At 42.3% G+C, this 12,500-nt stretch overlaps 2 protein-coding genes across 6 annotated transcripts in view; one reads left to right on the forward strand and one right to left on the reverse strand.

The window, feature by feature from the left end:
* The window catches only part of Lsm11 (U6 snRNA-associated Sm-like protein LSm11), a 26,557-nt gene extending 22,082 nt beyond the window's left edge, over window positions 1–4,475 (reverse strand). The window contains exons 1-2 of the mRNA XM_027350940.2: window positions 4,277–4,475; window positions 1,141–1,216 (exon numbers count right to left, since the gene is read on the reverse strand). Of these exons, the coding sequence (XP_027206741.2) occupies window positions 1,141–1,216; window positions 4,277–4,453 (253 nt within the window). The 5' untranslated portion in view covers window positions 4,454–4,475. The remainder of the gene's footprint in view (window positions 1–1,140; window positions 1,217–4,276) is intronic.
* LOC113800214 (ecdysone-induced protein 74EF) overlaps window positions 1–12,500 on the forward strand; it is a 245,557-nt gene that overhangs the window by 41,068 nt on the left and 191,989 nt on the right. The window lies entirely within an intron of this gene.

Consider the following 12,500-nt stretch of genomic DNA (forward strand, 5'->3'; position numbering starts at 1 on the left):
GGTCAGCCAATCATAACTTGATAAAACGTAAAAGTCAAAAGTAAAAATATATCAATATTTTCATAGATGTTGAAATACATATTGCACATAATCCTTTTTGTCAAACTTCATAATCTGATATCAGTCTATTTAAAATATAGTAATGCAAAATGTTTGAAAGAGAAAAATAAACACTTCCACTTACTATATATGATCGGAGCAAATGGATATTACACTATTTCTCTTTGATTGAACGAAAGTAAGAGTGAGTGAGAGGGAGAGGGAGAATAAGTGTGTGTGAGTGGATGTGGATGTGGATGTATGAGAGAGAGAGAGAGAGAGAGAGAGAGAGAGAGAGAGAGAGAGAGAGAGAGAGAGAGAGAGAGAGAGAGAGAGCATGGGGAGTAGAGAAAGTAAAGAGAGAGAAAATGTAGGAGACAAAAATGGTGGAGTTCAGATAAAACAAGTGAAGTAAAGGATAATGGCCACTATGCATGCAACCCAAACAAATTTAACAGGAGTTTTGCTCCATCTGCGAGCAGTGATGGATTACCCGGTGCACACTGCCTCTCATTACAAGCACAGTGGGAAGAACACAAAATGTATGTAATGGAAATGAAATGTAAACTTAATGTGAAAGTTCGGTTTAGAGAAGAAAAGATATGAGAGAGAGAGAGAGAGAGAGAGAGAGAGAGAGAGAGAGAGAGAGAGAGAGAGAGAGAGAGAGAGAGAGAGAGAGAGAGAGAGAGAGAGAGAGAGAGAGAGAGACACAGACAGAGAGAGAGACACAGACAGAGAGAGAGAGAGAGAGAGAGAGAGAGAGAGAGAGAGAGAGAGAGAGAGAGAGAGAGAGAGAGAGAGAGAGAGAGAGAGAGAGAGAGAGAGACAGAGAGAGACAGAGAGAGAGAGAGAGAGAGAGAGAGGGAGAGGGAGAGGGAGAGGGAGAGGGAGAGAGAGAGAGAGAGAGAGAGAGAGAGAGAGAGAGAGAGAGAGAGAGAGGAAAAAAAAAAAAAAATCTAAATAGGTGACAAATTCCATCCATCCCATCTAAAAGGTCAAACTTCTCCTTCCCAATTAAATGCTGTTTTTTTTTTTTTCAATAAAAAAAATTTCATCTTCATAATAAATAACTTCCACAGCATAACTATAACTTCAACGCACCTTGTTCTTCCGTAAATTTCCTTTCAACCGGACCTGTGTTCACGGGTGCCTTTGGGATGCCTCCATGCCCATACACCTGCAAGGAAAATATTTGTGCGCAAAGAGAAACACACAATAACTCAATTCAAAATCAGAACTGTTTGGCATATTATTTTCACAATAATCAATCAATAAACTGAACTAAAGGAAACAAAGGAAAATCATTCAAGGAAGTAAAGAAAGAAGTATATGAGAGATGAATAGTGTGAAGGACAGAATGAAAAAAGAAAAAAGAAAATAATCAGTAAAAGATTAAGTAAAGAGAACAGTAATTTGTCATTTTTGTCTATTTTATCTCTTTAGTAAGCATATAATTTTGCAATAAAACTTTATTCATATTTTTGTTTACAAAGTTTTAAAATACACAGACAATCCTTAGAATCTACCATCACTGATACTATTGAATTCATATACTATACATACATACATATGTGTATATATATATGCACGCACACACACACACACGCACACACACGCACGCGCACACACACGCACACGCACACGCACACACACGCACACACACACGCACACACACACACACACACAAAGTTTGTATTTCACCGCACCAAAGGTTAAGCAGCATAAAACCAAACAGGAAGATTTCCAACAACAAATACTCCTTTGCCCTTATTGTACTCTTTCCTTTTGTGTACAGCTCTCAGAAATCAACATTTTTGGACCAGCACAATAACCCAAAGTTTCTCCTAAACTGTGCATAATATAAAGACTTCCACAGCAAATGTCTGTTTATAAACATAATCTCCTTTCCAGCATGTTTGTACCTGTTCTGTTCCATGCCATGATCTTTTCTGAAAGAGTATCAAGTTACTGATCTTCTTTTGTTTTTGAGATGATATGGTTTATAATTATGCTTTAAAATCCATATTGTTTGCTTTACAAGTTTTGTACACATAAAAGAAGTTAAATTATCAATGCTGTGGATGTCTTCCATATTTGATTATTTCTATAGCTTTTTTTCCCCCCAGTGTGAGCTCAGGCTTAGAATTTTACATAAAACTACTAACACACATCATCATCATGACTATACAGTACCATATATTCAGTATCTGCAATCCTAATTTCAAAATGGATGGTTTATCAATATAAAGATGAAATTCTCAAGGCAGTACAAATTAAGAGCAAACTTGTGTAAAAATTAATGCCACAAACAAAACTGCTAATAGTCGAGTAATCCAGTATAATAAACAGATGTTACAGTAATGTAGTATAAACAATATATTTGCAGTAGTAGCCAATATACCATAAATCATATTTGTCTTTGCATATGACACAAAAGATATGAAAATCAGATGGCATTAACAACCAGCAACACATCCACCGCATAAATTATCAGACTTCCTTCTGACTAGTTCACATACTGGCTATATTGGATAGCTTCATGACTGCAGAAAATTCTTAAAATTTTAAGAATATACAACATAAATCATATCTAAAACTGTAATCATGTGTAATATGTGATATTTAAAACCTTGGCACTAGCAATCTAATTATTGCTGACTCAAGGAATGATACAAAAAAGTTCAAATTCTAACATTGCTCTCAATATCATCATCATTATTATTAACATTATAAACAAAATCATGTCTCAGCATTGTCTCTGCACTGACAAAAGCCAATAAACCTCTGCAAATATTCTGTCATGATAGTGCTTGTAGACCTTAACAGTTTGTTGTTAAATAAGGAACCAGTATAAGCTCTATCTTGCCGGAATATATTGTGTGGAAATTGGTGTTGCTTAAAGGTGTGCGCTACTATCTGTCAGGTTGGACTTAAGGTTTTTAGTCATTCATGTGGACTTGATAGAAGATAAACATAATTTGATCATTCTTGTCAAAAAATTAATGCAACAGTCCCCTCAGGTGTGCCTTTCTGGCAACGTCCCTCAGGAAACATTGCCTTCATCTCTCTTTACACGGCAAGATAAGAGCTGAAACTTTGCAATCTTTTTCCTTTACTTGTGGTGTTAATGTTCATGTCTGCGGATTATTTCTTGTACCAAAAACTGCAACTTTTAGTCCTCTGAAAGAAAACCATCTTCATTTTGCCCTAATTTAGTGAGTTCATACCATAGATTAATGCATAATTTTTAAAAATCTAGTTTTGACTTGTTTATATTGCAACTGGAAATTATATAACTTAGAGAACATTTTAATAATGGTTAATCAAAATCAGTATGGACGCAATAAGGTAAGGCAAATTGAAGATGATATTCTTGTAGAGGACAAAAAGTTGGACATTGGTACCAGAACAATGATCCAGATTCATCTGAGAGTACCAAGATTCCCCGTTGGAAAATGTTGTTATTCGTGTCTTAGCGAGCAGTGGCAATGCATGGGCTGCAACCTGCCAGCATAGGATTTACGGTGTGAGCAACAGCAATAGTTTTCCATTCTTAATAATGATGTTCCGAAGTGACTTAATTGGCAAGTAATTGTTATTCATGTTTGTTTTTAAAAATGGATGGACTTTGTTTTGTTGTGAAGTTATGCTGGAATTCGAATATCTGCAAGAAAGAAAATTGTGTGCAAGTAAAAATGATCATCGCTGCAACTCAAAACTATTAAAGATCGCCATCACTGCGAGCATTTGCATGTTTTCCAACCTGGCCAAGATTTACTGTCATAATGTACAAGCATAAATGTTTAAAGCTATTATGGCCAAATGAAAAAGTCCAAATTCGAAAAAATTATACACTATAGCTTATTCAGATACTCTTATTCTGGTAAGATCATCCATTTTTTAAAATTGTTTTTACTCAGGATACTATGTAGAAATACTGCTATATCTGCTAAAAGCACTTCCCCTACAGGAGAGATAGGAACATATACATAGTGTCAAATAATATTCTTTGACTCTTCACTGAAGATTAATAATTAAGATTTACTTTTGATAGACTATGAAACCTGATAAATTCTCACTTCCACCACACAAATTAATTTTCTTACACTAGTATCATCACACAAAACTACAACGTGTAAATAAATAAACATTTGAAGAACAAGAGACCGTGGTATACAGCATATACACTAGTTTTTACTCCTCCCTTCCCGCTACGCTGAGTCGACACCGAACTTACACCGGGCAGTTCTCGAATAACATTAAATGTCTGACTGTGAACCACATTCCTAAGGACGTTTAAATCCTCGTACTCCTCTGCCTCGGGAACTGGGACTTCAGTTTCTGTAGAGGAGAGTACTTTTTCGGGATTGAAAGACTCTGAAAGGAAGTCCAACTCTTGGTCTTGGCTCGCCATGTTTACACTGCAGCAGCGCCGCCCTGGTGGCCAGAGGGAGAAATGAGGGCCGCGCGGAAATTTAAATTGTGTGTGTGTGTGTGTGTGTGTGTGTGTGTGTGTGTGTGTGTGTGTGTGTGTGTGTGTGTGTGTGTGTGTGTGTGTGTGTGTGTGTGTGTGTGTGTGTGTGTGTGTGTGTGTGTGTGTGTGTGTGTGTGTGTGTGTGTGTGTGTGTGTGTGTGTGTGTGTGTGTTTGTGCATGTTCAACGTTTATTTTTTATCCTTTTTATTCCTACGACCTGTTTATCCGTGTCTTATCTGTTCCGTCGCCACGGTTTAGCTATTATCACAAGCGCGCGCGCGCACACACACACACACACACACACACACACACACACACACACACACACACACACACACACACACACACACACACACACACACACACACACACACACACACACACACACACACACACACACACACACACACACACACACACACACACACACACACACACACACACACACACACACACACATATATACTCTCTCTCTCTCTCTCTCTCTCTCTCTCTCTCTCTCTCTCTCTCTCTCTCTCTCTCTCTCTCTCTCTCTCTCTCTCTCTCTCTCTCTCTCTCTCTCTTTCTCTCTGTCTTTCTCTCTCTCTCTGTCTTTCCCTCTCCCTCTCCCTCTCCCTCTCCGTCTCCACCCTCTCTCTATCTCTGTCTGTCTATCTGTATATCTATCTATCTATCTCCAATACATACGTCCATACACTTACATAAACATATACACGCGCGCGCACATATACACACACACACATACGCACACATGCACATACCAAATTATGTACCAACATGTTTAGCCTTAATATATCCAGCCAAACATCGGTTAATTACTATAATTATTTCAAACGTGTCTGTAATTGCGAATCCATAAAAATTAAACATAATTAAAAGTTCATATGGTCACTCTCTCCTCCACCAGTAAAAAGACTACAAATAACTTTAATCACGACTAATTCCATTAATAACTTGTCTAATTACCCTGCTTATATGATTACTGAACACTAACTGCCATCAGCTGCCGCCATTAATAATCTCTCTGTTTCATTTTTCTATCTTCCTCTCTCTTTCCTTCGCTTTTTCTCTCGCTGCCTGGTTCTCTCTTCCTCTCTTCATCTCTTCCTCTCTCTCTCTCTCTCTCTCTCTCTCTCTCTCTCTCTCTCTCTCTCTCTCTCTCTCTCTCTCTCTCTCTCTCTCTCTCTCTCTCTCTCTCTCTCTCTCTCTCTCATATCCTCTCTTTATCGATTTGCCTTCCTACCTACTTACTTATCTATCTCTCTATCTATCTTTCTATCTACTTATCCATCCATCCATCCATCTCCCACTTCCTCCATCAATGGATATATAAAATAAGACGAAAAACGGAGAAAGTAAAACCGGAATCACAATTAACAGAAAAAAAATTGCAAATATGAAAGAGCAATTTCACAGCTGTTCTGTTACAGCTGTTCTGTTTACGAGCAGCAGATGCGTTTCCTCGCAGCGGCGTCGATTTGGTGTCGGGGAGCACACGCGCGGAGGGAAAAACATTTGTACACATGCGCCCTAACCCGAATCCCGGCCTGTAATTAGCCATTCAGTAGCACGTGTGTTTAATTAGTTGCGCATGTCATCATTAGGCGAGATGGGTAATCTAGGGTTGAAAGAGGGTTGATGATGCTGTGGTGGTGGTGGGGGGGGGGGAAGTGGTGTCCAAGGAGGAGGGAGAGGGAGCGGAGAGGCGGTCTTTGGGGTGGGGGGAGGTGGGGGGAGTTGTCGAGTCTTTTGGTGGTGGTGTTTTTGTTGTTTTTGGGTGGGGTGGGGAGGGGAGGGGGAGGGAGATTTTTTTTCTCGGGGTTTCTGTTTTTTCTCTCTCTCTCTCTTTGTCTGCTTTTTATGTCTTCTCTTTTTCTTTCTTTCTTTCTTTCTTTCTCTCTGTCTGTCTGTCTCTGTCTCTCTCTCTCTCTCTCTCTCTCTCTCTCTCTCTCTCTCTCTCTCTCTCCCTCTCCCTCTCCCTCTCTCTCTCTCTCTCTCTCCCTCCTCCCTCCCTCCCTCCCTCCCTCCCTCCCTCCCTCCCTCCCTCCCTCCCTCCCCCCTCTATTTCTATCTATCTATCTATCTATCTCTCGCTCTCTCTCTAGCAACACATGGACACATCAACGCTTACGTAATCAGTCAAAACATTACATTCAATTTTCCGAAAGGCGATTGAAATAACGGGCAGCGATCGCCGACAAAAGACAATGCACCGAATCATTGTTGATATTTGACTCGCTATGACCTTTTCAGGCATTCGTCACAGCGCTAAAATTGTTCAGTATTTTCTCCCATTTTTTCTCGATTTTTCCTACAAATTCTGATCTTGAAGATTGTTCTCTGGTTATGTTGTATTTTTTTTTGTTGTTGTTTTGGGGAGGGAGATGTTTGTTTATTTTTTTGTCTTTGTTGTGTTGGAGGGGAGTTTTTTTTATCTTTATTGTTTTGGAAGGAAGATATTTGTTGTTGTTTTTCTTTATTTTTGGAAGGGAAATATTTTGTTCTTTATTGTTTTGGAAGGGAAATATTTGTTATTTTTTTCTATATTGTTTTGGAAGGGAAATATTTGTCCTTTTTCTATATTGTTTTGGAAGGGAAATATTTGTCCTTTTTCTTTAATGTTTTGGAAGGGAAATATTTTTTTTCTTTATTGTTTTGGAGGAAGATTTTTTTTCCTTCATTGTTTTAGAAGGGGGATATTTGTCCTTTTTTCTTGATTAATTTTTAGAGATATATGTCATCCTTCAACCGTTCTCCGCTGCCGTGGGTATACATAAGCGTCTCTTGTAACCCGGATTTAGTCGCCCTCGAATCCGTGCGCGATCGGGACATACGACGTCGTCTCGTAACGCTTCGGAACAGATGTCGCAGAATTTAGTAGTGGAGCGTCCTTTTTTTTATCTTTTTCATCTCCATTTCTGTCTATCTTTCTGTTAGTCAGTTTGTATGTCTGTCTATCTGTCGTTGTTTTTTTACTATTGCTTACTCGGTTTCCCATACAAAGTTAGTAGTGGAGCGTCCTTTTTTTAATCTTTTTCATCTCCATTTCTATCTATCTTTCTGTTAGTCAGTTTGTATGTCTGTCTATCTGTGTCTTTTTTTCCATTGCTTACTCGGTTTCCCATACGAAGGCGTCTACAGCGAAAACTACGTAAATATCTACGTGTCTATATCCACACCAAGGAATTCAACCCCCCCACCCCACCCCCACCCCAAAGGAGGCTACCCCCCCCACACACACACACATCCACCCACCCACCCACCCACCCATCACCCACCCATCACCCTCCACCCCTCGTTAGGCCTTGGTGCGTGGGGTCAGCGGATCGTCAGGGGGGTAAACATACCTAGAAACCTCACCCTGGCCTTGATTTCCTTTCCCTTCCTCCCTTCCTCCCCACACTCTATAAACATCCCCCAAAAGCACCCTTATATTCTCTTTCTTTATTTATTTATTTTTTTTTTCTTTCTCGTTCTCGTTCTCGTTTTCTCTTTCCTCTCTCTCTCTCTCTCTCTCTCTCTCTCTCTCTCTCTCTCTCTCTCTCTCTCTCTCTCTCTCTCTCTCTCTCTCTCTCTCTCTCTCTCTCTCTCTCTCTCTCTCTCAAATCACCCTTGCCCACTTGCCCTCAGTCCTACTCTTCTACCTCCTCACCCCTACTTCCTTACCTTAACCTCGCTCCAACACCCACTCCCGCATCCCTACCTTATCCTTACCCATCCTTGCTCCTACTCCCGCATCCCTGGCTTGTCATTACCTATCCTTGCTCCCTACCTCTATACACAATATTACTCTCTCAGTCTCTCGTCCCTCCCTCTTACCCAACGCTGCATCCCCCACCCAACCCCCCACACGTTTCTCCTTGCCCCCCCCACCCCCACGCCCCCTCTGCTTTACCCCTTCCCTCACCCCACACTTCGGCCTGCTTTGCATATAAGGCACTTCTGCAATGTGCGTTGTTTCTGGTAGAGTTTAACAGTCACGCATGCATCGGTTGTCTCTTGTTCCCTCTCTTTCTTTCTGTCTCTTTTTGTTCTCTCTCTCTCTCTGTCTGTCTCTGTCTCTCTCTCTCTGTCTCTCTCTCTCTCTCTCTCTCTCTCTCTCTCTCTCTCCTCTCTCTCTCTCTCTCTCTCTCTCTCTCTCTCTCTCTCTCTCTCTCTCTCTCTCTCTGTCTGTCTGTCTCTCTCTCTCTCTCTCTCTCTCTCTGTCTGTCTGTCTGTCTGTCTGTCTGTCTCTCTCTGTCTGTCTCTCTCTCTCTCTCTCTCTCTCTCTCTCTCTCTCTCTCTCTCTCTCTCTCTCTCTCTCTCTCTCTTTCTGTCTCTCTCTCTATCGATCTATCTCTATCTCTCTTTAGTTCCCGTGCTCGATCTCTTTTTATTCTGTATCACACGCACACATTATACAACCTTACGAACAGTGAAATGCTCTTCTATCACAGTGTCTCTCCGCTCCTACTGAATTGTGTACTTACCATATTTTCCTTATCTCTCTCTCTCTCTCTCTCTCTCTCTCTCTCTGTCTCTCTCTCTCTCTCTCTCTCTCTCTCTCTCTCTCTGTCTCTGTCTCTGTCTCTCTCTCTCTCTCTCTCTCTCTCTCTCTCTTTCTTTCACTTTCTCTCTCTCTCTCTGTCTCTGTCTCTGTCTCTCTCTCTCTCTCTCTCTCTCTCTCTCTCTCTCTCTCTCTCTCTCTCTCTCTCTCTCTCTCTCTCTCTCTCTCTCTCTCTCTCTCTCTCTCTCTCAAATCACCCTTACCCACTTGCCCTCCGTTCTACTCTTCTACCTCCTCACCCCTACTTCCTTACCTTAACCTTGCTCCTGAATTGTCTACTTACCTTATTTACCTTACGAAAATCTTCCATTGTATACACTTGTCTTCCATTATCTATGATCTTATATAATCTTCCATTATCTATATAATATATAATATATTATCTATATAATATATAATATATTATCTATATAATATATAATATATTATCTATATAATATAGAATATATTATCTATAAAATATATAATATTTTATCTATATCATATAAAATATATCATCTATATAATATATAATCTTCCATTATGTATACTTATCTATCCGTGGACCGATGCATATATAATTTTGCAGTTGCCGTTGATGGCTTAAAGTGTCCTTGCACGATTGAGGAATTTCTGGCGTCGTCTTCGAGTTAAATAAATTATTAGGGAAGTGAAAGATCATCTGGATTGGTGAGAGTCGCGTTCCTTGATCTTTGGATTACGTAACGATTAAGAAAAAAAAGGATGATAAAAGACATGAGAAGGAGAAAAGGGGAGAATTGGGATGAAAAGATAAAGAAGGAGAATATAGATAGAGAAGAGGAAAAGGGATAATGGGATGAAAATGTAAAGAAAATAAGATTAAAGACGGAGACGATAGAGAAAAGGGAGAAGATTAAAGATAGAGAAGAAAAAGGGAGAATGGGATGAAAAGATAAAGAAGATTAAAGACGGAGAAGAAAAAGGAATATAGGATGAAAAGATAAAGAAAAAGGGAAATAGGATGAAAAGATAAAGAAAAGGCAGATTAAAGATAAAGAAGAAGAAAAAAGGCGAAAATAAGATGAAACGACCATTTTAATTGAAGAAAGATCGCCTCACGCACGAACCTAAGTCAAGGCCGCGAAGTCCTGTCCGGGAGCAAGCAACCCCCGGCCGTGACATGAAGACTGCAAGGTGCTGGGGGAGGGACAGGGCGGAGGAGAGGAGGAGGAAGGTGGGGGAAGGGAGGAGAGGAGGAGAGAAGGTGGGGGAGGAGGAGGAGGGTGGGGGAAGGGACAGGGCGGAGGAGAGAAGGGGGGGGAAGGGAGGAGAGGGGGAGAAGGAAGGTGGGGAAGGAGGAGGAAGGTGGGGGAAGGGAGGGGATGGGAGAGGGAGGAGGAAGGGAGGGATGGGAGAGGAGGAGGAAGGTGGGGGATGGGAGAGGAGGAGTAAGGTGGGGGGAAGGGAGGGGATGGGAGAGGGAGGAGGAAGGTGGGGCAAGATGAGAGGAGGAGGAAGGTGGGGGATGGGAGGGAACGGGTAGGAAGGTGGGGGATGGGAGAGGAGGAGGACAGTAGGGATAGGGAAGAAGGAGGAGGAGAAGGGGAGGAGAGGGGGGCGTCCGAGTGCCAAGAGATCGTGGAGAGTTGAGAGAGTACGTGACGTGACTGGAAGGAAATCCAGGGATAAGGACTGTGACAAGTTCGAAAGGATTTTATGAATATTTGGAAACAAAGGAAGGGAAGATCGAGGAAAAGGAAAGACATAAGGAGAGTGAGGAGGACCCTGGGGGAGGGGGTGGGGGGGGGTCAGAGAGTCCACAAAGCGGACGTGGCACTGCGGAAGTACTGAACGTCTTGACAGGTGGCGCTGGCGAGTTAGGTCCGGCTGGCGCGCGTGCCATGTCTCCGGAGTTGTAAATTACTAAGATCCTCAGCGCTCTCGTAATGCCAGTGATCGCGATGCATTTCACAGCTGACGCCCTTGTTATGAAATTATCAAGCGGTGCTCTTCGTATCAAATCATCAAATAGGTTATGACGTTTCGAGCGATGCAAAAAAAAGAAGAAAATAATAATGATAAATAAAGAAAGAAAGAGAAAAGAATCAAATCATAGGTTATGACGTTTCGAGCGATGCAAAAAAAAAAAGAAGAAAATAATGATGATAAATAAATAAAGAAAGAGAAAAGAATCAAATCATAGGTTATGACGTTTCGACCGATGCAAAAAAAAATATGAATAGATGATAAAAAAGAAAGAGAAAAGAGACAGAAAATGAAATGAAATGGAAAAAATAGGTCAATCGCCAATTGCTTCCTGTTGCTCTTCCAGCCAGGTTCATCACCCTCTCCCCCCCCCTCCCCCTCCACCTTCACCCCCCAAGAGGTCAGTAGCCACGGCACCGGCATCTCCAAAGTGGACCATAATGCAGTGTAAGCCTAGTCCCCGCTGCCCCTCCCCCCCACTTCTCTCCCACCCCCCACCGATGCAGAAACTCTTGTGGGGTTTTCATGGGTTGAGAGAGAGAGAGAGACGGAGAGGGAGAGGGAGAGGGAGAGGGAGAGGGAGAGGGAGAGGGAGAGGGAGAGGGAGAGGGAGAGGGAGAGGGAGAGGGAGAGGGAGAGGGAGAGAGAGAGAGAGAGAGAGAGAGAGAGAGAGAGAGAGAGAGAGAGAGAGAGAGAGAGAGAGAGAGAGAGAGAGAGAGAGTGAGTGAGTGAGAGAGAGAGAGAGAGAGGCGGGGTGGAGGAGGGTAATTGAGAGTATGAGAACTAAAATGAGGGGAAGAGGAAGTGAGGACAGGAAATTTTTAATTAATTCTTCATTCCGTCTCTAAAATGCTCTTTTTTTCTACGAGTGTCCCGAAAAGGAGAGAGAGAGAGAGAGAGAGAGAGAGAGAGAGAGAGAGAGAGAGAGAGAGAGAGAGAGAGAGAGAGAGAGAGAGTAAAGACGAAGGGAAAAGCATTGCGAGGTTGAATAACGAAACATCCTTCCTGGACGCCGTGGAAGGGAGACGCTGAGACGGCAACCTCAGAAAGCCCCCAACACCACCAACAGGTAGTATGACGTTCCCTTCCCGCCCCTCCTCCTCCCCCTCCTTTCCCTTATCCCCTCGCCTTAGTCCCTTCCCCTCCCTCTCTTCCCCTTCTAACCCTTACCCTCCTCCTCCCCCACAGCTCCTGCTCCGCTAGCCTTCCCTCTCCCTCCCTCTCTCCCTCATACCTCCTTCCTCTCTTCCCTCCCCTTCTTCCTCCGTACCCTCCCCTCCTTCCTCCCTTCCCTCCCCTCCTTCCTCCGTTCCCTCCCCTCCTTCCTCCCAACCTCCCCTCGCGCTGGCTTCCTCTCTCCCCTCCTCGTCCCACCGTTAAGATGCCCAAATCTGTAATTTTTTTGAAAGGTTTCTTGTCTATATTTAGTCCGTTACACGCTTGGTACTGATTTGTAATTGGGTACAATTAATGACCGCGTTCGGAGAGGATTC

Source organism: Penaeus vannamei, chromosome 20 (assembly GCF_042767895.1).
Source record: "Penaeus vannamei isolate JL-2024 chromosome 20, ASM4276789v1, whole genome shotgun sequence".
Lineage (NCBI taxonomy): Eukaryota > Metazoa > Arthropoda > Malacostraca > Decapoda > Penaeidae > Penaeus > Penaeus vannamei.